The 23,413-nt window shown below is 48.3% G+C and overlaps 1 protein-coding gene across 1 annotated transcript in view; it reads right to left on the reverse strand.

Moving 5' to 3' along the window:
• Positions 1-23,413, reverse strand: part of KCNN3 (potassium calcium-activated channel subfamily N member 3) — a 97,110-nt gene that overhangs the window by 67,709 nt on the left and 5,988 nt on the right. The window contains exon 2 of the mRNA XM_080984617.1: positions 9,220-9,315. Coding sequence (XP_080840743.1) covers positions 9,220-9,315 — 96 coding nt within the window. The remainder of the gene's footprint in view (positions 1-9,219; positions 9,316-23,413) is intronic.

Here is a 23,413-nt window from a genome sequence, read left to right on the forward strand (position 1 = left end):
CTTTAAAATGCATCTCTGGGCTGTTTGTGGGGCATAGGAATTCATTTTCTTTCTTTTTTTCAAAATATAGTCCGGCCCACCACATGGTCTGAGGGACGGTGGACCAGCCCACGGCTGAAAAAGGTTGCTGACCCCTGGACAAGATCATGGGTAGGCAAACTAAGGCCCAGGGGCTGGATCCGGCCCAATCGCCTTCTAAATCCGGCCCGTGGACGGTCCGGGAATCAGCGTGTTTTTACATGTGTAGAATGTGTCCTTTTATTTAAAATGCATCTCTGGGTTATTTGTGGGGCATAGGAATTCATTCATTTATAATTTTTTTTCAAAATATAGTCCGGCCCTCCACAAGGTCTGAGGGACAGTGGACCGGCCCCCTGCTGAAAAAGTTGGCTGACCCCTGTTCTGGACTCCTCTTCTGAAATGCATCCCTGACCAACAGCAGAGCACTCTGCGCTGAAATCTCCGGGCATCTTTTTCTTAAAAGGAGGAGGAAATTGCCAACAAGGCAAATTCTCCTCCTTTTTTCCTGGCTCCCACCAGTATCAAAAACGCCATGTCTTGGGTTTTGGGGGCCTGAGAAAAACCGGGAAGGGAAGCTGAGCCTAGCAGAGCGGAAGAAAGCAGATGTTTTGCACAGGCCGAGGAGGTGGGATTAGCACCCTCCGCAGCTGCCGGGTTCATGCTTAGTTACACGAAGCCGATTTCTCTCTGTGTACTCAAGGTGAAAGGGCAGCTGGGAGCGGCTGTGTATTGTCACAGCAGCAGGGGGAGGCCATCTGTGCAATAGCGTGCAAGCCATCCCAGCTTCAGGCTGGATCATAGGCTCCTGGCCACACCAGGCTCTGCTAGATGCAGCTGCGTCGTACACCCTCTGAACCACTCACAGAATTGTAGAGTTGGAAGGGGCCACGAGGGTCATCTAGTCCAACCCAGGGCCACGCAGGAATCTTTTTTGCCCAACATCAGGCTCAAACCCCTGACCCTGAAATTAAGAGTCTCGTGCTCTTACCAACAGAGCTGTTCCAGGGATTTAAAGTCTCCTACACAACTTCAAGAAAAACTGACATAACTTGAAAGTAATCAGGGGACAAGCAATATATACCATATTTTTCCATCTATAAGATGCCCCCATGTATAAGATGCCCCTTATTTTTGGAGACTCGGATTTAAGAAAATGGGAGGAGATGGCCCAGAGTATAAGACGCCCCCTAATTTTTGACATTTTTTTTTAGGGGGAAAACCTAGTCTTATACACAGAAAAATACGGTATACAGTGGTAAAGGTAAAGGGTAAAGGTACCCCTGCCCGTACGGGCCAGTCGTGTCCGACTCTAGGGTTGTGCGCCCATCTCACTTAAGAGGCCGGGGGCCAGCGCTGTCCGGAGACACTTCCGGGTCACATGGCCAGCGTGACGAAGCTGCTCTGGCGAGCCAGCACCAGCGCAGCACACGGAAACGCCGTTTACCTTCCCGCTATAAAGCAGTACCTATTTATCTACTTGCACTTGGGGGTGCTTTCGAACTGCTAGGTGGGCAGGAGCTGGGACCGAAAGACGGGAGCTCACCCCGCCGCGGGGATTCGAACCGCCGACCATGCGATCGGCAAGTCCTAGGCACTGAGGTTTTACCCACAGCGCCACCCGCGTCCCTATACAGTGGTACCTCGGGTTAAATACGCTTCAGGTTACAGATGCTTCAGGTTACAGACTCTGCTAACCCAGAAATATTAACTCGGGTTAAGAACTTTGCTTCAGGATGAGAACAGAAATCATACTCCGGCGGCGCGGCAGCAGAAGGAGGCCCCATTAGCTAAAGTGGTGCTTCAGGTTAAGAACAGTTTCAGGTTAAGAACAGACCTCCAGAACAAATTAAGTTCTTAACCCAAGGGACCACTGTATATTACTTTGCCGGACAGTGTTAGGATTTTTATGACTTTTGTTAATGATAAAACTAATGATTTATCTCCTTCACATTATACGAGGGTTTGGGTGCCTTGCAGGAAACTGCTCTTTTGACAGATTTTATGTATTTTGGTACGTGTTATTCCAAAACTGCTGTTTCTTATACCTCGCCACCCACGCCTAGAGCACAGCCGACTTCCCATCCCCGCAGGTAAATCGCCCACGGGGGTCCATCAAAGGAACATGGTTTTATGAGTCGCCCTGACAGCTCATTCAATAATCAAGGCAGCCCCATTCACAGCAGTGCTAAACAAAGCTGTCCCCATGCTACGATTGTATGACACACCCTTTTGAGCATGAGGGCCGCATTTCCTCCTGGGCAGCCTTCCGGGGGCCGAGAGGCATATGACAGTGGTGGGTGGGGCCAGAGGCTAAAAAGTAGGTGGAGCAACTAATGCAGGGAGAGTCCTGAGGGTCAGACAAGGAGGTCTCAAGGTCTGTATTTGGCCCCAGGGTGAAGGCTCCCCACTCCTGATTTCCAGATCCTTTAAGCTGAGGGGACGGGGGACTGCCCCACTGAGACTTTCTGTACACAGATCTATGGTATATACAGTGGTACCTTGGTTCTCAAACTTAATCCATTCCGGAAGTCTGTTCCAAAACCAAAGCTTTCCAAAACCAAGGCGGGCTTTCCCATAGAAAGTAATGCAAAATAGATTAATCCATTCCAGACTTTAAAAACAACCCCTAAAGCAGAAATTTAACATGAATTTTACTACCTCTATTGCTGCTCTGTTAGTGGTTCTCTTGGCTTTGCAGCTTTTATCCATTTCTTCAGTCACACAATCAATCAATCAGTAGCTGAACTGGGTTCTACACAGTCACAAAAACAAATTAACCGAAAAAGCCGCAAAAACAAAAGCACCAAATATAAGCTCCAAATATCTAATCGGAAATGGAACACTCAGACAGGAAGAGGAATACTCTAATCGGAAGCAGAATACTAAAAACGGAGCAGATTCAGCTTCCGAAAAAAAGTTCGCAAACCGGAACTGTCACTTCCGGGTTTGCTGTGTTCAGGTTCCAAGTTGTTCGAGAACTAAGCTGTTCGGAAACCAAGGTACCACTGTAGAGAGAGAGAGAAAGACCACCCTAAGGGTCAGAAGCGAGCCAACAACAAACCCCATGGAGTAAGTGAACACAACTCTTTATTAGAAGAAACAACGTCTGCTCAGGAGGACCAAGCCTAATGAGCACAGCGATTCTTCTTGGTAGGTCTTGCCCCTACGAGGCAGTTATGGAGGCTGAAGATCCACGCCCCCCCTTCCCACAGCTGCCTCAATCTACTCCTTCCCCAGTCCTTCACAAGCAATCTGAGATTATGCCAGCACACCTGCCTTTGCTCCTCCCACTTCATACCTCCTCTGGTCCTGGGAGACGGGGCGAGGCGGGAGACACCCATGTTTCTTCGCCAGCCAGACTCATATCTGCCTCTTGGCCTCTCTCCTGCTACTGCTTCTGTTTCGGGCCTCCTCTCTGCCACAGATTCTCCCTGCTCACTAAACCCTGTTACCTCTTCAGCTTCGGGCAACACCTCCTCCCTGTCTTCTCCCTCTGACCACCTATCGTCGTCCCTGTTATGTACTGAAGTTCTCACCCTGGGCCAGCAGGGGGATACTGTAGATAGTTATGCAAATGAAGGATCAAAAGTGACGTTCAGTGATTGGATAGTTTGTATGCAAATGAAGGATCGAAAGTGACGTTCAGTGATTGGATAGTTTTAGAGAGTTGCTACAGTTACGTTGTAGTGGAGCTCTATATAAGCAGGCTGACTGAGCTCCTCAGTTCAGTTCTGTTCTGGCCTGTGAATAAACAAGAGCTGTTTGAAGAATCGCTGTGTCGTCTGATATGTTCGCCCACAGCTTAACAGTCCCACCACCCATCCCCAAGCTCTAAGTCTTCTTCCTTTGGGGGTTCCCCAGCTGGAGCATCCCACCTCTCCTCTGCATCCAGCCAGTCCATGGTGTCGAGGGTTTACTCCGCACTCCCACCCCTACAGTCTTTCACTTCTCCATTAGGTCTTAGGACCGCTGACAGCTGCCTGACAACGGACAAATGTGCCCCCAATTCCGCCCCCAACGACACGGGAGCAGGCTCGCTCCAAATTGATACGGACAGCAAACTCCCAAACAGAACATGTCCCTCTAAAGAGAGCTGCAATCCGTTAACAGCCGTCAGACTAGCCCCGAGGGAGAGCTGGTGGCGGCACTGAAACAGGAGAGGCAGACAGCATGCCCTTATTGGAAAAAGAGGTTTAGAAAGGCACAAGAGCAACTGGTATTCATTCAGAATCATTGCTGCCTCTGGCCATGCTGGCAGAACACAGCCACTGTCATGGTTGGAAGCAGAGGAATGCTGGGAGGAACGAGCCGGGAAACCACCAACGGGAGAACCCAGCGCCATCCCAAGACAGACTTCAAAATGGCACCAGGAAAGAAGGGGGCGAGGGAAGATCTACGGCAGGAACGAGGAGGAGAAGAAAGATAAGCATCAGGATCTGCTGTCCCTGCGGATCCTGCCTCCAGTTGCCTCCCTCTGCCTTATGGGTGGGCTGGTCCCAATTAGGATGAAATCCCACATCTTAGAGATGTTTAGGGAAGCTTTTAATGTTTGATGGGCGGGGTATAATTATTATTATTATTATTATTATTATTATTATTATTATTATTATTTGATGGTTCTGGAGACCCCATAATTGCAAAATGCAGGCTTTATACCAGATGAGTAACTCCACATCCGGAAATATCCAATTTCTTTCTTTATTTCTTAAAAGCATGGTTCTAGACCTCAAGATAGGTGTTTTAAAAATACATGGGCCAAAAGTTGAAATTTCAGAAGCGAGAGCCCCGAGAGAAGTAAAATAATGTATGCCAATGGGCACAGGCAAATTTGGATCTATTTATTTATCAGGGCAGCTTTTACTAGATATACAAATTTGGGTTGGGTGGGTGTGCTTAATTTATTTAAAACGTTATATGCTACCTTTCCCAGATTCGTTGGCTTATGTAAAAATGCATTCTAAAAATAAAACAATCAGCAAGACAAGCACACAGAAAACTCAGCAATGACAACAGCAAAAAGGAGTTCAGCGGACAAAATATCATTAACTCCGAGAAGCCCGAAAGACGTAGGCAAGTGTGCAGGCTCGTCACAAACAAATCTCTCAAACACAATTTATTTTTAGCGTCTGAAGGGGAGAAACTCAAAATCTGAAGCTTCTCTTGGTATAGAGCAGCAGCATTCTGAGTTGCTACATCTGTTGAATGCCTACCTGCCATGAAGCAGTTGCATAAGTACAGAAACAGTGGGCCACAATTCTGTTGGAGGGCATGATGAGCCCTCCCTCTCCTTCCAGCCTTGGAGCTGTAAGAAAGGCTGTTGCCTTTGGACATCACAACAAACCATGGTTTTATCAAAATGGGAGCAAGCCCAATTTTCACCCTGGGCTCTTTCTCTTCCCCACCTCACTGCTGGTCTGACCAGGAAAAGTTTCAAGGTTTCCTCTTCCGGTTTTGATTAACTACAGTGTGTCTTGTCACCCGAAGCAAAAAAACAACTGTGGTTTGTCTGAAACAAGCCAACTTCAAACCACAGTTTACAAAGTCAGCTTGTTTCAAACAAACCACAGTTAAGATTGCACCCACACCCTAAACTGTGGTTAAACTGTTCAAAAACGGAGGTGAAAAGGGGGCGGGGCAGGCACAAGCCCAGTAGAAGCTAGGTTCAACCCCAAAATGACAAACCACAGTTTACCATGACATCACAATGCAGCCCAGTTGCTTTGGATCCACTTGCAGTGATTCAGAGACAGTTCCATTGCAGGATCAGTCCCCCAAAACTACCTCCCCGGCCCCAAGCCTAGAGCTGGGAAAAGGGGTGGGGGGTTCTGGAAATCACCCCCAACTTTGTGCTTGATATCTGGAGGTGCAGGGGCAAAACCTCACCCCTTTTGGAGTGCCTTTTTGGCTAAAGTGTGGGGTATAAATGCTATAAATCAGGCATAGGCAAACTCAGCCCTCCAGATGTTTTGGGACTCCAACTCCCATCATCCCTAGCTAACAGGACCAGTGGTCAGGGACGATGGGAATTGTAGTCTCAAAACATCTGGAGGGCCAGAGTTTGCCTATGCCTGCAATAAATCAACAAAATAACATTGAAATGCACAGAAATAATTGTGATTTGCAATAGGGGAAGTCTCTGTGAGATGGGGGTTGTGCTGGGGAGTGTGACTCCAAAAATGCCAGTCGCCTACACCCAGCAAACACCTAGCCTGGACCCAAAGACCCCCATGAATGCTTCAGACCGAGAATCGGTTCCATCTGGCAGCGGTTTCCGTTTAACAAGCAAGGAAAACACACACAGCTGAAGGAGTAATTCCTTCTCCCATCGCTTTCCTGGCACGCTGCAGAGCTAATAAAATCTGTGGGGAAGGAGGAGATGAGCAATGGGGTCAGGGTGACCCTGGCAAGGGTGGATTTCAGAGGGAACCACTGGGTATACTCGTTTGCGGAGGGGAATGGGGTGGATTTTCTAAGCCAAGGCCAAGCAGACTATAGAAAGAAAGAAAAACAGAGTGAATTGTTCCCCAGCTCCTCTTTCATTGCTTTTAAATATTGGCAGCTGAGGGGTGGGGGGGTGTAAAGGAGCCAGAGTCGAGTCGTGGCTGGACTAGGAAAGGGGTAGGGAACGTCCGGCCTACTGATCTTACTAAGCCCAACGCGGCTCCTAATTTGGCCTGTGAGACTGTTTTCTGCAAAAAATAAAATAAAATAAAAGGCACCGTTCCAAAGGAGCATTGGGAAGGTTCAAGAGAGCTCCTGAATGTTGCTTTCAAAGATGGACTCGCTGATCAGTGCTGTCAACAAGCCCATCTGAAACTGTGGCGTCGCCTCACTAACAGTGAAGGGCAGGCAAGAAATCTAATAGTTAATAATAAAATCCCCTCTTCCACCCAATTATCTTCGTATATACATAAAAATGTCAGGTATCGCCACACACTGAATTCGGACCCTCCCAACCCACTTCCAAGCCTCTCACCCACTTTGGTTTCTGCACCGTTTGAGAGGCACTCTGCACATGTTCAGAGGCAAGGCCTAATCCACAAATGTGGGGTCTAACTTTTTTTAAAAAAGGAGGAGGAGGAGGAGGAGGAAATGCCTCATGGGGAAGATGAGCCTGGCATGAAAGGTTGTGGGTTTAGTTTAGTGCCCATACCACCACCCCACCAAAAAAAACCCCAAATAAACCCAAAGCCTGTTTGTGAGCACCCGATTCAAGCCTGCTGGAAGGGGGCAGGAGAACATGCAATCAGCAAAAACAAAAATGCCAGGAAGTCGTGTCAATTGCACTGGTAACCTTGGCAACCCACAGCCAGAGAGGCCTAGTTGTCACCCATTGGGCTACACCCCCCCCCAAAAAAGGATGGGATCTCAAGCCATCTGGGTCCATGGAACATTTCCTACTGATCACAAAGCATTTTGGGGGAGGGGAGAAAGGGAAAGCTCCCTCCCCCAACACATCCACACATATTGTTTTACTTTATATATTTTCACACAGATGCGAAAATCAGCTCTCTAAAGCAGGAGTAGGCAACCTAAGGCCCGGGGGCCGGATGTGGCCCAATCGCCTTCTCAATCCGGCCCAGGGAATCAGCATGTTTTTACATGAGTAGAATGTGTCCTTTTATTTAACATGCATCTCTGGGTTATTTGTGGGGCATAGGAATTTGTTCATTTCCCCCCCCCCCCAAAAAAAATAGTCCTGCCTACCACATGGTCAGGGACACGGGTGGCGCTGTGGTCTAAACCACAGAGCCTAGGGCTTGCTGATCAGAAGGTCAGCGATTCGAATCCCCGCGACGGGGTGAGCTCCCGTTCCTCGGTCCCTGCTCCTGCCAACCTAGCAGTTCGAAAGCACATCAAAGTGCAAGTAGATAAATAGGTACCACTCCGGTGGGAAGGTAAACGGCGTTTTCGTGCGCTGCTCTGGTTGTACGCCGGCTCCCTTGGCCAGTAAAGCGAGATGAGCGCCGCAACCCCAGAGTCGTCCACGACATGACCTAACGGTCAGGGGTACCCTTGCCACATGATCTGAGGGACAGTGGACTGGCCCACGGCTGAAAAAGGTTGCTGACCCCTGCTCTAAAGAAACCCCAAAATTTGAGGGAGAGGCCGGGAGGGATCTGGTTTTACTGGCAGGATGGCGTCAATGGGCTGAGAGGAGGAGCTGCACAGCAATGCTTAAACCCCAAAGACAAACTGTCCTAATCCCCTCCCCACACTTATTGCCCTCCCTGAGATCTGTGGGTATAGGGCGGTATATAAATTTAAAAAATAATAATTGCCCCTCCAGGCTGGTGCATGTTGGGAGTTGTCAGGCCTCATTCCAGTCCCCCTCCTTCTATGACTTGGGGTTACTTCAAGCTGCACCCACAAAACTCTTCATTTAAAGCAAGGGTGGGCAGTGGCCCTCCAAATGTTGCTGTCCCCAATTCTCATCCGCCCCAACCAGAATATTCACCAATATGGCCAATATTCACAGACTACCCCTAGAAGACCACAGCTTAGCCACCCTGCAGCTTCAAATCTTTCAGCTGCCGTTCCTCAAAAAGGGATTCCAAGGTGGCATACAGAAAAGCGAGAATGAAATTCTTCACCAAAGCATAAAGAAGAAATGTTAATAGACCTGTTTGGGGTTTCGAAAGTCTATTCGGGGTTTCTAGCCCTTAAGAAGAGCTGGAGACAGCACCCATTTGTTCTCTAGCTAGAAAAAGCTCTCTGCGGGTGCCCCAGCTGATGTGATTTCGCTGACTGATTTATGCCACTTTTATCACACCCTACTGTGTGTGTATTTCGTTTTAATATGCCATTCCTTGCGTTCGGGGTCCCTTTAGGCTAAAAAACGGTATATAAATAAACTGCGTTAAATTAAAAATAAATAAATACACAAAAGTCATCGCCAGCACGGGTGCCCTCCGGGTGTTTTTGGACTATAAATCCCACCAGGCACTGCCAGCCAGAGAAGACTGCTGTTCTGCTGAAACCTTTCAGCGGTTCTCAACCCGTGGGTCCCCAGATGTTGTTGGACTACAACTCCCATCATCCCTGAGCTCTGGCATTGCTAGCTAGGGGTGATGGGAGTTGTAGTTCAACAACATCTGGGGAACTTCAAGCAATTGGTAATACTTAATAATAATAATAATAATAATAATAATAGAGAAATCAATGTAACATCAACTCATAGGACCGCAGGGGCATTACCTGAACTTCTCGGGTGTGATAGGCAATGATGAGTCCCAGCAAGATGATGGTGGAAAGGCTTATAAGGCATTTGAGCGCCAGTGAGAACATGGAGCCCTGTCAAACCGAGAAGGAAGGGAGAGGTTAGCTGTAAAGTTCAAAGCAACACACACACACACAATAACCCTTCTCCCTTTCACAAGGGGTGTGAAGCAGCAGGGTTTTTTAGGGTGATGGATAATAGCAATAATAACAGGACTGCAAATAATAATAATAATAATAATAATAATAATAATAACAATAATATCTTTATTGTCATTGCCCCCTTCGGGGACAACGAAATTACTTGACTGCTCCATAAAAACACTAATTAATCAATACAGTATAATACAGCAAGGGAGATTAGATGACTTTCAAGGTCCGGGCTTCCCATTCAGGGCCGAGATCGCTCTGGAGAAGAAGCTGTTCTTAAGACGGCTCGTTCTTGTCTTCATCGTCCTGTATCTCCGTCCCGACGGCAAGAGCTCGAAGAGACAGTGACCAGGATGCGATGGATCTTTTACTATGTCCAGTGCCTTCCTATGGCACCTTGTGGCATAAATCTGCTCTAAGGTGGAGAGTGGGCAGCCAACAATGCTCTCTGCTGCCTTAACAACCCTGCACAACCCCATCCTGTCCTGGGTAGTACAGCTTCCGTACCACACACATAAGCCATAAGTGAGCACGCTCTCAATGGCACAGTGATAGAAGGCAAGCAGCAGTTTCTGCGGAAGATGGTTTTTCCTTAGTATTCTCAAAAAGTACATGTCCTACTCATGGTACATTCACTGAAATCCACATAACTGAGGCCGCTGTCTGCACCATATATATAAAGCAGTATCATACCACTTTAAACACAGAATCATAGAACTGTAGAGTTGGAAGAGACCCCATGGATATTATTATTATTATTATTATTATTATTATTATTACTCCGCCCATCCGGCTGGGTTTCCCCAGCCACTCTGGGCAGCTCCCAACAGAATATTAAAAACACGACAAAACATCAAACATTAAAAACTTCCCTAAACATGGGAAGGCGTTCCACAGGGCGGGCGCCACCACCGAGAAGGCCCTGTAACCTCACTTCTCGCTGTGAGGGAACCAGCAGAAGACCCTCAGAGCTGGACCTCAGGGTCCAGGCTGAACAATGGGGGTGGAGACGCTCCTTCATCCCACCTGGACTATTTATTAACTTGCACCAGAGTCCTAACCACATCTACTCAGAAGGGAGTCCTACTGAATTCAATGGGGTTTACTCCCCGGTAAGTTGGGTGAGGACTGCAGCCTCGTTTCTCAGAAGCTAAGGACAGCTTGAGCTGGGGAGATGATTTTGAATGTTTCTGAAACAGCAGCGGGCAGGGCGGGGGGGTGGAGGCTTTACATCCTTGGGTGTTTTAATGTCAAATAAAAGTGATCCAGTCGTGTCTCCTTGTCTCCCCCTCCAAAAAAAAAGAAGAATAAGCCACAAAGAAGTGCAGAGGCATTTCAATTTCTTAACAAGCATTTTGTTCCATCAGTTGCTTCTGCTAGGGGTGCAGTGCCTGCTGTTTCTGGAGGGCAAAATAAAGCTGGGAACGAAAATAATCACCATTTTCATTCATGCCCTCATTTACTGAGCACACATCCTTCACTGATTTTTGTTTTTTAATGGTAATTGCTTCCTCGGTGGCCCCAGTACACTTTCCTGTGCACACACACTCATTAGTTTAGGATATTACTTGGGTAATAACTGTGTCCTTTCCATTTCTCCACCGTGTTTGTATTGGCTGTTGTATTCCGTCCTCCCTGCCCTTACTCCCTCCGGCTTCTTTCATTTTACAGAAAAAGAAATAAAGATTTATTCTTTTCCAGGATGCAAAAGCAGAATAAGCATCTAGCAGCATTTCGCTGCTGCTGCTCTACTTGCCGTGAGATGCGTTTATGAGGGCTGCACTTGGCACGTGCTCAGGGGCACCTCGTTTATTATTTTTATTCATCGAAAAGCAGCTCCCTCTTAAAGGGCAAGAGAGTTGAGAGCCAGGTACAGAAGGGCTCTGCTATATGGGGGGGCCTCATCTGCTCAGAGCAAAACCCTACAGGGGCCTCATGTTGGCAGTGGGTGTGACTAAGATAGCGGGGTTCACAATGCACCCCACCCCATCCCCTCTTTATTGCTTATTCAGTTGTTTCCCAACCCACTAAGCAGTGGTGGGTGTTATGTACTGAAGTTCTCACCCTGGGCCAGCAGGGGGATACTGTAGATAGTTTTCACTCAGGTCCACATATGCAAATAAGGGATTGAAAGTGACGTTCAGTGATTGGATAGTTACAGGAAGTGGTTCCTGTTGCGTTGTAGTGGAGCTCTATATAAGCAGGCTGACTGAACCCTTCAGTTCAGTTCTGTTCTGGCCTGTGAATAAACAAGAGCTGTCTGAAGAATCGCTGTGTCGTCTGATATGTTCACCCACAACTTAACAGTGGGGATCTTAGAAAGGGGGTGGTGAACCTGCGTTATCTCCCTTCCTCCTGCAGAAATTCAACAGGGCTGACAATGGGGAGAGGTAAAACATGCCGGCTGGATTTTTGCAGCTGTTAAAAAGGCACAGGAGCCCCGCAGAGCAAAGGACTGTGGGCAATTTCTAGGAGAGCTTAAAGCTGAGGCCCTCCAGGCAGCGGAGAACCCAAAGTTATTTCTCAGAACGATTTCCTTCTGATCCTCTCCATTACTGTCCATCGATTTCTCTCTCCCTCGTTGAGGAACAGAGGAGTTAGCCCTCCGTTGGAAAGAGCCCCTTCATTTACCAAAAAAGGCATTAAAGCCTCATTATGCTTAGTACCATCCGCAAAGAGCACACACTCCTGCCCTGACCCTCTCGAGGCTTTAGATATTTCTCATCCCAGCCTAGCGCAAAACCCAATTAGTGTCTCTGGATGGATCGAAGCGACCTGAAATTAGCCACTTGCGAATCGCTCGGGGAAAGAGCAAATGGCGGCGGTTACCCCACACGCACCTGCCCATCCCAAAACCGCTTTCCTCCCATAATCCACAGGCTGCAATCCAGAACATAGCCAATCCCCACTGAACATAACAGCAGCCTGTTGGATCAGGCCAGCAGCCCATCAAGTCTAGCCTCCTGTTCTCACAGTGGCTGGCCAAACACGCCGGGGGGGGAGGACCCCGCAAGCAATGCCTGAGCCATAGCTGTCAACCGTCCCTTATTTGGCGGGAAAGTCCCTTATTCCAGCGCCATGTCCCGCTGCTGTCCCTTATTGATGATGTCCCTTAAATTTCCCGGGTTTCAAAGGAAGCAGCTCCTCTCCCTCCCTCCCTGCTGGCCAGGGAGGAGGGAGGCTCCAACTGTGTTGCTTGGCTGCGTTGCTCACCCAATAAGGAGTCTAAGAACGACTGGGGGGTGGAGCTTGCATGCCTTGTGCCGATCAAATCGGCCGCGTTGCCTGGGGACTCTCCTTTGCTCAGCGCTTCCCAGCGGAGAGGTGACGGTGGTTTTCTTTGCTGCATCCCCTTTGGCAGGTTGCTGCGCTGTGGGAACCACCGCTTGAGGCTTCGTTTGGCTGCTGGCTGGGCTTTCTGCCTTTGGCTCGGAGGGGCTCAGAAGTCGAACGTACCTGTGCTCTGAAAATTCCTTATTTGGGCTGCCCGAAAATCCCTTATTTTCGAGGTTGCTGGTCCCTTATTTTCAAATCTGTAAGTTGACAGCTGTGGCCTGAGCGCACCAGCAACTCCCCCCCACCTGCCATTCTCAGCCACTTCTATTCAGGTGCACATTAGCGCTTCCAACAGTGGAGGCAGAACACAGCCGTGCCCACCATGATTTTGTCCAATCCTCTTTTAAAGCCATCCAAGTTAGTGGCCTTCACTCTTCACAGAGCCAATTCCAAATTTTAACCATGTGCAGAGAAGTAGTTCCTTTCGCCTGCCCTGAACCTTCCAACATTCCGCTTTATGGGAAACTCCCCTATCCACACCTCCAACCTTTCTCCTTTTCTCTAATCCATGGATAGGCAAACTAAGGCCTGGGGGCCGGATCCGGCCCAATCGCCGTCTAAATCTGGCCCGTGGACGGTCCGGGAATCAGCATGTTTTTACGAGAATAGAATGTGTCCTTTTATTTAAAATGCATCTCTGAGTTATTTGTGGGGCCTGCCTGGTGTTTTCACATGAGTAGAATGTGTCCGTTTATTTAAAATGCATCTCTGGGTTATTTGTGGGGGACAGGAATTTGTTCTTCTTTTTTCAAAATACAGTGGTACCTCGGGTTACATATGCTTCAGGTTACAGACTCCGCTAACCCAGAAATAGTACCTCAAGTTAAGAACTTTGCTTCAGGATAAGAACAGAAATCGTGCTCCGGCGGCGCGGCAGCAGCAGGAGGCCCCATTAGCTAAAGTGGTGCTTCAGGTTAAGTACAGTTTCAGGTTAAGAACGGACCTCCGGAACGAATTAAGTACTTAACCCGAGGTACCACTGTATAGTCCGGCCCCCCACAAGGTCTGAGGGACAGTGGCCGGCCCCCTGCTGAAAAAGTTTGCTGACCCCTGCTCTAACCCATAAAGCCTGCCAATGTTAGGAACACAGATATGTAAGCTAGGCACCAAACGGCTCCTTAAAACCAAGGCTACAGTCGCCAAAATATAACATCTAGTTGCCATTTTGGGGCAAAATGGCTCTAAAGCCTTATTTTTCAGATGACTGACTGGCTGTGATTGATTCTCAGCTAAGCATCTGGCTAGTTCAGATGTCAACCCTGAGCTAGGTTAAGAGCTTTGAGAACTTAAAGAAGAAAAGTCGCTTGATCCAGGGACAGTCCACATATATATTGGCCTATTCCAACCCCTTTTTCTTAATGGTGATTGCTCGTGCTCAGGCTGCAGAGAAAAAGCATTCTGGTTCCTGTTATGTACTGAAGTTCTCACCCTGGGCCAGCAGGGCGATACTGTAGATAGTTATGCAAATAAGGGATCGAAAGTGACGTTCAGTGATTGGATAGTTTTAGAAAATTGTTACAGTTACATTGTACTGGAGCTCTATATAAGCAGGCTGGCTGAACCCTTCAGTTCAGTTCTGTCCTGGCCTGTGAATAAACAAGAGCTGTTTGAAGAATCGCTGTGTTGTCTGATATGTTCACCCACAACTTAACAGTTCCAGAAATTCGTTCCAACTGTGCAGATAAAATGTATCGGTAACTGATAGAATTCTACATGATCAGGGTGTTAGTATGTGAGAACAGTCCAGATCCAATGATCCCCAGGCATGCACCTCAAAATGGCAGAGATGCCAGGCATCTTCACTTGTGGTCGAAAACCAGGTGCAAAATGCGCCCGGCGCCTGACTAGTTCCGAACACTGAAAGCCCCGATGTTGCTCCATCCCCTTGTTAAACAGGGGTGTCATACACGTAGCTATGCTGGACCGCAAGGTCTGAGGTAAAATCCTCCTGCCAGAGAAATCAGGGAAAGGTTTCATTTTTTTTATTATGTTAGCCTGGAATAGATTTGGACTCACTGGCAGAGAACGGGCAAGGAAGAAGCACAGAAATTGGGATGGAGCGGTCTCCCTTAATAGTTTGGCCTTGCTGCGTTATGTATTTGAAGATGAGAGACAAGAAAGAGACCGTGAAAAATTTGATGCTCTCTTTGTTAAACGCTACCTGGATCAAATCAACTAAACATGAGCAATCAGACCATTGGCCACGGCTGCTGTGGTTGATAGGAGCTGGGAGTCTAGCCACATCCGTTCAACTCAAGCTTACTCATGAAGTGAGCTTCGCGGCTGTGCTAGGATTCGAACTGGCGTCTCCCAAGTCCTACCCCAGCACTCTAACCATGTGGTTCAAGAGTGTCAGTCTAGGGTGGAAAAGTCAAATCCACACTCAGCCACAAAGCTCACGAGGTCAGCTTGGGCCGGTCGCCATATCTTGGGCCTACCTCACAAGGCTGTTGGGGAGAACTAGTCTCTCCCCTTGCCATTATTCCACACCTTGGGTCTGAGGATGTGAGGGAAACAGGCTTAACCTTTTCCCCCTCCCCATTTTCATTTTATGTCTAGTTTGGGACCATTTGAGACCTTTCACTCAAGCAAGAGGAAGATAACAACCCCATGAAAATACAATCACTCACATGTAACTATGGGGGTTTGGGGGTTTTTTTTGCATGAAATCTATTTTCACCTGGATTACTTTAAATGTTGCTGGACTACAATTCCCATAATTCCCTGGACACTGGCCACACTGACCAGGGCCCCAAGGGTCCGGTTCTAAGGCAACAAAATACAGTGGTACCTCGGGTTACATACGCGTCAGGTTACATACGCTTCAGGTTACACATTCCGCTAAGTCAGAAATAGTGCTTCAGGTTAAGAACTTTGCTTCAGGATAAGAACAGAAATCAGGCTCCAACAGCGCAACGGCAGCAGGAGGCCCCATTAGCTAAAGTGGTGCTTCAGGTTAAGAACAGTTTCAGGTTAAGAACGGACCTCCGGAATGAATTAAGTACTTAACCCGAGGTACCACTGTAGCCATAATCTCTCAGCCTATCCAACCTTCCAGGGTTGCTGTGAGTTTAAAATGGAGAGGGAGAGAGAACCAGTATGCCACCTGGAGGTCCCTGGAGGAAAGTGGGATAGAAATGTAATAACAGGCAGTGTGGTGCAGTGGTTAGGTGTCGGACGACGACCTGGGAGACCAGGGTTCAAATCCCCACTCGGCCATGAAGCTCATTGAGGTCAGGGCCTTTTGGACTATCCTACCTCACAGGCTTGTTGTGGGGATTAACAGAGGAGGGGGAGAGTCATGCAAGCCACCTTGAGCTCGGTACAGGAAAAGGTGGGATATGCATGCAATAAATAAACAGCCTGAAGCCGCTCTTCTGCATTCAGCCCCCCTCCAAAAATAAAAACTCTGTTCCTCCCACCCCACAAAATATAAAGGCATACCCCAGTTGGGAGACCATGGGGGCTCAAAGCAGAGCAGCGAGAGGGAGGAACTGGAAAAGGTTTCGGCACAAAATGTTGCCCATTTCAAAGAAGAAGACGGCTGCAACATGCAGATTTCTAAGGATAAAGGCAGGCTGATTGGCATCCCTGCAGGGGCACTGCTGGCAAGGCGCCACCCGAGCCCAGCCCTGGTGGAAGGGAATTCTCTGCCCGCCTCTGCTCACAGCTGTTAGTTCCCCTCTTCCCCAGCCGCCCACGCAAAGGGTGCCCCTTGCCAACTCAGCTCCAATTTCCTGAACACAATAGGATTGGCCGGGGAAGGGCAGGGGGAAGGAACTGGGGCTTTTGGGGTGGGGTGGGGAGAGGCGCGGTTGCGGAGCATTATTTATAGCTCCCAGGAATCTCCAGCTCCACCGCAAAAAGCGGGAAGCAAGGGGAGCGGCGTGCCACCCTCTACTTCGAGCCAAACGGCATGGAATCGAGAGGAGAAAGCTGCCAAGCTGCCCCCCACTTCCTCTGCCCTGGTCCGGCTGGCAAAGCGGGTAACGACAGCCCTGGCAAGGCAGAAAGAGATTGGTCTCATCTGCAGTCTGCATGTGAACCAGCATCATACCACTTTGAACAGTCATGGCTTCCCCTGCAAAGGATTCTGGGAGACGACATTTGTTAAGGGTGGTTAGAAGACCCCACTTCCCCTCATGGAGCTATAATTCCCAGAGGAGAAGGGACTGTTCCTTAAACCACTCTGGGAACTGTAGCTCTGTAAGGGAAGGAGAGAAGGTCTCCTAACTCTCAGCACCCTTAACAAACTACAGTTCCCATAATTCCTTGGGGGAAGCCATGACTGGTTACCGCACTCAGTGCTTTAAATGGAAGGTGTATGTGACCATTATTACCACCACATCTGTTTGGCTGGGTCCTGTACTTGAAATTGTCTCTGTTAAGCCATATTCACACCCTCGTTTAAAGCACTATGGCAGTCATAGGCAAACTCGGCCCTCTAGTTGTTTTGGAACTCCAACTCCCATCATCCCTAGCTAATAGGGCCACTGCTCAGGGATGATGGGAGTTGTAGTCCCAAACATAGCTGTCAACGTTTCCCTTTTTTTAAAGGGAAATTCCCTTATTCCGAATAGGATTCCTCACAAGAAAAGGGAAAAGTTGACAGCTATGGTCCCAAAACATCTGGAGGGCCGAGTTTGCCTATGCCTGCACTATGGTATCACAGTCATGGCTTCCCCCCAAAGGATTCTGGGAAGTGTTGTTCGTTAAATGTACTGAGAGTTCTTCAGAGGAGGCCTACGCTCCCCTCACAGAGCTGCAATTCCCACCGTTCCCTGTGAAAAGGGATCGATTGTTAAACCACTCTGGGAATTGCAGCTCTGTGAGGGGGAATATGAGACCCCGACAACTCTCAGCACCCTTAATAAATACAAAGAAATGTGCAGGGACATCCTAAGCGATTTCTGCAAAATGAGACTGTGGCCACCTTGCATATTTTCCCTGGTACTGAGGAATGCTGCTCCCTGTTACTATAAGACACCAGCAGCATCAGTTTGTGTGTGTAAAAAAAATCAATATTGTGTAATCGCCACAATCAGGATCAGCGGGGAAAAACTGATTTCCTGTGGTAAGAATACAGTTGCATGGGGTGGCTGTCTCTCTAATTTTGTGTCATGCTGCAGCCATTTTGCGTTAGGCCGTGTCCATTCCCCTATAAGCAGCTTTTTTTTTGTGACAGGCGCCCTCAGTGCTCTCTCCAAATTCAAAATGTGTCTGTTAACTGAGCTTAACCATTGCATACCACTTCCTTGTTTACTTAGGCCTCCAGTCTTCTTCTATTGTTTCACCTGTGGTCAAATCTGTAAGACTGTAAGCTCATAGGGGCAGGGCCCTGTCCTCTGGGACTCTGTATAGCACTAGTCACACCCAAAATAAGAATAATGTGTTCTTATTTTTGTTACAATTCCCAGAGTTCCCTGGGAAGAAGAATCGATTGTTAAACCACTCTGGGAACTGTAGTTCTGAGAGGGGAATGGGGGGAACCTCCTAACAACTCTCAGCACCCTTGATAAACTACAACTCCCAGAATTCTTTGGGAGAAGCTATGATGTATGTTGTGAATGTGGCCTCGATGACAAGCTGGAACGTGCGCAGAGAAGGGCGACCAAGATGATCTAGGGTCGAAATATGATTATGACTGTGATATGGTTTATGAAATAATGATTTTGGAAACTGCTATATATAATTACTAAGAAATTCAGATGGAAGAGATTTAAGGAAGTCAAATAATATGTTTATGAAGATGGATTCTAATTAATTAAGTGTTAGTGCAGTGAAGATTTGTTGCATTTTATGTTTTATATTCTTTTTTCTCTTTCTTTTTTCTGTGTTATTCTTTTTTCTTTATTATTGTCAATCTTTTCTTTTGTTATATTTATGTATGGAAAATAATAAATATTATTTTTTTAAGAAAAAAGATGATCTAGGGTCTAGAAACCAAGCCTTATGAGGAATGGTTGAAGGAGCTGGGTACGTTTAGCCTGGAAAAGAGGAGACTGAGAGAGGGTTAGACTAGATGACTCTTGGGGTTCCTTCCAACTCCACAATTTTATGATTCTAGGGTGATCTTTAAGCTCTATCAGATTCATCTGAGAAATTTCACACAGTGCCTACGGCCTCTCTCACTGAACAAACAAGATTAACCGAGCAGTCCTCAGTCTACTTAGAAGGAAGCCGCACTGTGTCCAATGGGATTTACTCCCAGGTAAAAAAAAACAAAGTGAGGATGACAGCTTTCAGGAGTGCTTAAGTTTTTCCTTCCAGGATCTCACTTGTCCCATCACCCCTCCTAAAAATTTCACAGTTCCTAGATTTCAGCTCAAGCTCATAACAGGCACGACAGCTACGCTCCAACCAGACCTTGGGCTGGCAAGATTTATTTACACATCAGCAGGGGAGAGAGAATAAAAGTCAGTTTGGGAAAGGGAAGGAGAAACCTAGCTCTGACTGTTGCATCTCTGCAGTTTCATTTTGAATATCCAGAACCTCACAGGCAGAGCCTGCAGGGACCAAGGAAAGTAACCCTCCAACAGTGGCAAGACAGGATGATAAAATCTGGTATGTACAGTGGTACCTCGGGTTACAGGCACTTCAGGTTACATATGCTTCAGGTTATAGACTTTGCTAACCCAGAAATAGTACCTCAGGTTAAGAACTTTGCTTCAGGATGAGAACAGAAATCACATGGTGGAGGCGGCAGCGGAGGCCCCATTAGCTAAAGTGGTACCTCAAGTTAAGAACGGTTTCAGCTTAAGAACGGACCTCCAGAACGAATTAAGTTCTTAATCCGAGGTACCACTGTAGTAGCTTTGATTCAGGTGACAAACTTGAACATCTAAACAAGCAAGCAGATACATTTCTGGGTCTGCCTATTTTCATCCTGTGCTTTTTCCATTGTTTCCTCTGTATGAAGTTTTTAAAGATTAACAAATATGTTGATAAAAAGGAAACAAAAATGCACTAATGTTTTTCTAAGTAACGAAGGGAATGGTCAACTCAGTAAATCACAGAATCATACAATTGTAGAGTTGGAAGGGACCCCAAGGGTCATCTAGTCCAACCCCCTGAAATGCAGGAATCTCAGCTAATGCAAAGGTGCACAATCTCCTGAGGGATGTTCAGTCGGAATCTCCTTTCTTGTAACCTGAATCCATTTGTTCAGGTCCTACACTCCAGAGCAGAAGAAAACCATCTTGCTCCATCTTCCATGTGACAGCCCTTGAGATATTTTAAGATGGCTATCCTATCTTCTCTCAATCTCCTCTTTTCCAGGCTAAACATACCCAGCTCCTTCAATCATTCCTCATAAGGCTTAGTTTCCAGACCCTGGAACTCTGGCAACTTAATCTTTCTAGTTCCTTTTATTTTCCTTTCCTTTCCTTCTCCTGAAAGCTGCTATTAAAATTCAACTGGGGGGGGGGTTGAAAAAAAGCAAAATAAGAAGGTAAGGATCTGCATAAAACAAGGATGCCCCTGAGGATGCACAGATTACCCCGCACAAGGAAGCAGGGATTTGAGGCTGGGAGCTCACATTGCTTAGCTGACTTGATCTCCATCACCTCCTTAATACTGTATATATATTTTAAAAAAAGATATCAAGTGCTGCTCTTCCTCAGAGCTGGGAAAAGAGTGAATGCAGAATCAAGATTGGAGGGGGGGGGAGAGAAGGCAAGAGATATATTTAGCTACCAACTGGCAAGAGAAGAAAGCAAAAACGCTTCCCCCAGCCTAACCTTGGGACCTGCTATTGTGTTGCAACAAGGGGCAGGCTCCGGATCACACCAACCCCAGAGGTGGCAAAGTGCCAGCGTCACACACATTCTTCGTGGGGTTTTTTTTTGTGTGGTTTTTTTCCGGTTGGTGGTGGTGGTGGGGAGAAGAGTGTGAGGGTGTGTGATTTTCCTTGGCAAGTCCCCAGAGAGCAGCCCTGCCTCCCCGCCAGGCTTCTCAGGCCCTGGAAAGAGTTCCCATGCCAACGTTCCCTTCCCCGCAGAGAACTTCACTCCTTCCCCCAGCCTTCTAAATGCAGACACGCAGGTACCCAGGCGAGCCTGGCAGGAGAGCGGGGAAGGTGGTGTCGAAATCAGAAGCAATCAGGGCCAGGGAGAATATCTTAGCATTCATCCCAGGGATTGGGGGGGGGGACCCAGTGCCCTCGGGGGAGGCGGCTAGACTCCAGCTCCCAGCAGCCCCCAGAGAGCACAGGGGTGATGGGTGCTGTAGTCCAGCAACACCTGGAGGGCTTCAGAGGCATCCTAAACACATGTCCCAACCAATCAGGGACCACATATTAAATGCACTCACAGAAGGGTGCAGTGATGTCTCCTGGACTCCAGCTCCCATCAGCATGGCCAATGGTCAAGGATGATGGGAGTTGGAATGCAGCAACACCTGGAGGGCCTCAGTGGCTTTCTAAACACATGTCCCAACCAATCAGGGACCACATATTAAATGCACTCACAGAAGGGTGCAGTGATGTCTCCTGGACTCCAGCTCCCATCAGCATGGCCAATGGTCAAGGATGATGGGAGTTGGAATGCAGCAACACCTGGAGGGCCTCAGTGGCTTTCTAAACACATGTCCCAACCAATCAGGGACCACATATTAAATGCACTCACAGAAGGGTGCAGTGATGTCTCCTGGACTCCAGCTCCCATCAGCATGGCCAATGGTCAAGGATGATGGGAGTTGGAGTCCAGCAACACCTGGAGGGCTTCGGCGGCGTCTTAAACACATGTCCCAACCAATCAGGGACCACATGTTAAATGCACTCACAGAAGGGTGCAGTGATGTCTCCTGGACTTCAGCTCCCATCAGCCTCCAGCCAGAATGGTCAATGGTCTGGGATTATGAGACTTGCAGCATCTGGGAGGGCCATAGTAGTGTGGTGATTCAAGTGTTAGACTAGGGCCTGGGTGGTCAAGGTTCAAATCCCCACCTGAGCAAGAAGATCATGGGGTGACCTTGGGCCAGTCGCTCCCTCTCAGTCTAACCTACCTCACAGGGTTGTTGCGGAGACCAAGAGAGCCACGTACACTGCCCTGATCTCCTTGGAGGAAATGGTGGGATATGAATGCAATTAATGTTGGAGGGGGGGAAATCACAGTTTTCCCTAACCCTCATTTATGCATCACTCCACAGTATCCTCACAACCCCCCTGCAAGGCAGGGCAGTATGACTTTTGTTATAGCCATAATGCAGATAGGGCATGGAGGCAGAGAGCTTAAGGAAGGGGTGGGGAATCGAGGCAGCCACAATCGGGAATCCAAGGTCACAGTTCGGCCTGGGGGAAATAATCAGGGTGCAATGCAGAACCAGCGAGGGGTGTTGCATGGAGAGCCAGACAGAGAGGTCCAGCTGGACGCATGCTCACCCTTAAGATTCCCAATGCCAGCCACAACTTTGCAAGCCTGACGCGGTGTGCATGCTCTCTCCCTAGGCTAGGATGCAGTACGGAACAAGCAGATTAATTAATGGAGGAGAATGCCTCCTGCGCATGTGCACAGCAGCCGCGTTTTGCCGGCTGACAAACCGTCTCACACCCACCCAGCCAGGAAGGTCTATTTGCTTGTTTTATTCCTTGCATTTCTCGCCACCAAAGAGCTCAAAGGTGGTGGTGCCCTTGCTTCCCCCAGCGCTGTATCTCTGTAAGGGAAGGTTATGTGCAGAAAGAGCAGCTGCCAGATTTTCTTGCCACACAACAACCACCCTGCGAGGTAGGCAAGAAAGAGCAATTAGCCCAAGGTTGAGAAAGATTCATTCTGGCAGCCTGTCCTCAACCAACCCCACCTACCTGCCCTTTTAACAACAACCAATCAGGGGACGGCTCAGCTTCCCACTGGCTCTGGCTCCGCCCACTGCTGGGCTGCCAGCCTTCCACTCTGCTACGCCCACCCCCCTTTACGCTCACAGCATCCCTGCAAGGTAGGTTAGAGCAAGAGATTGTTATTGGAGCAAGATTCCTGTCCCCCGTGAACATAATCGGCTGGGTGGGGATTTGAACCCGTATCTCTACCAGTCCGAGACTGGCGCTCTAACTGCCACACCGCTCTCAGTTCCCCCAGTAGTGAGTTCAGCTCCAAAGAGTTTGCAAGCCCCTAGCTGCTGGACAGCTCAGTCAGTAGAGCAGGAGACTCTTAATCTCAAGGTCGTGGGTTTGAGCCCCACATTCGGCAAAAGCCTCCTGCATTGCAGGGGTTTGGACTAGATGACACTGGTAAAAGTAAAGGGACCCCTGACCATTAGGTCCAGTCGCAGATGACTCTGGGGTTGCAACACTCATCTCGCTTTACTGGCCAAGGGAGCCAGCGTACAGCTTCCGGGTCATGTGGCCAGCATGACTAAGCCGCTTCTGGCGAACCAGAGCAGCGCACGGAAACGCCGTTTACCTTCCTGCTGGAGCGGTACCTATTTATCTACTTGCACTTTGACGTGCTTTTGAACTGCTAGGTTGGCAGGAGCAGGGACCGAGCAACGGGAGCTCACCCCGTCGTGGGGATTCTAACCACCAACTCTCTGAAGCTGAGCTTAAAAGTCCTGTGGCACAAAGAGGTCGCAATAGCCGTAAATGCACGTTCCTCGGGTGTCAGAATCTTAAAAGGCACCTTCCCCTTGTCTGCCCCAGACTCTTGATGGAAAGGCAATGGGGAGGGGGATCGAAATGAAATTCAGAATGAATAGG

The sequence above is a fragment of the Podarcis pityusensis genome (genome assembly GCF_964106645.2).
Source record: "Podarcis pityusensis genome assembly, chromosome: 16".
Taxonomy (NCBI): Eukaryota; Metazoa; Chordata; class Lepidosauria; order Squamata; family Lacertidae; genus Podarcis; species Podarcis pityusensis.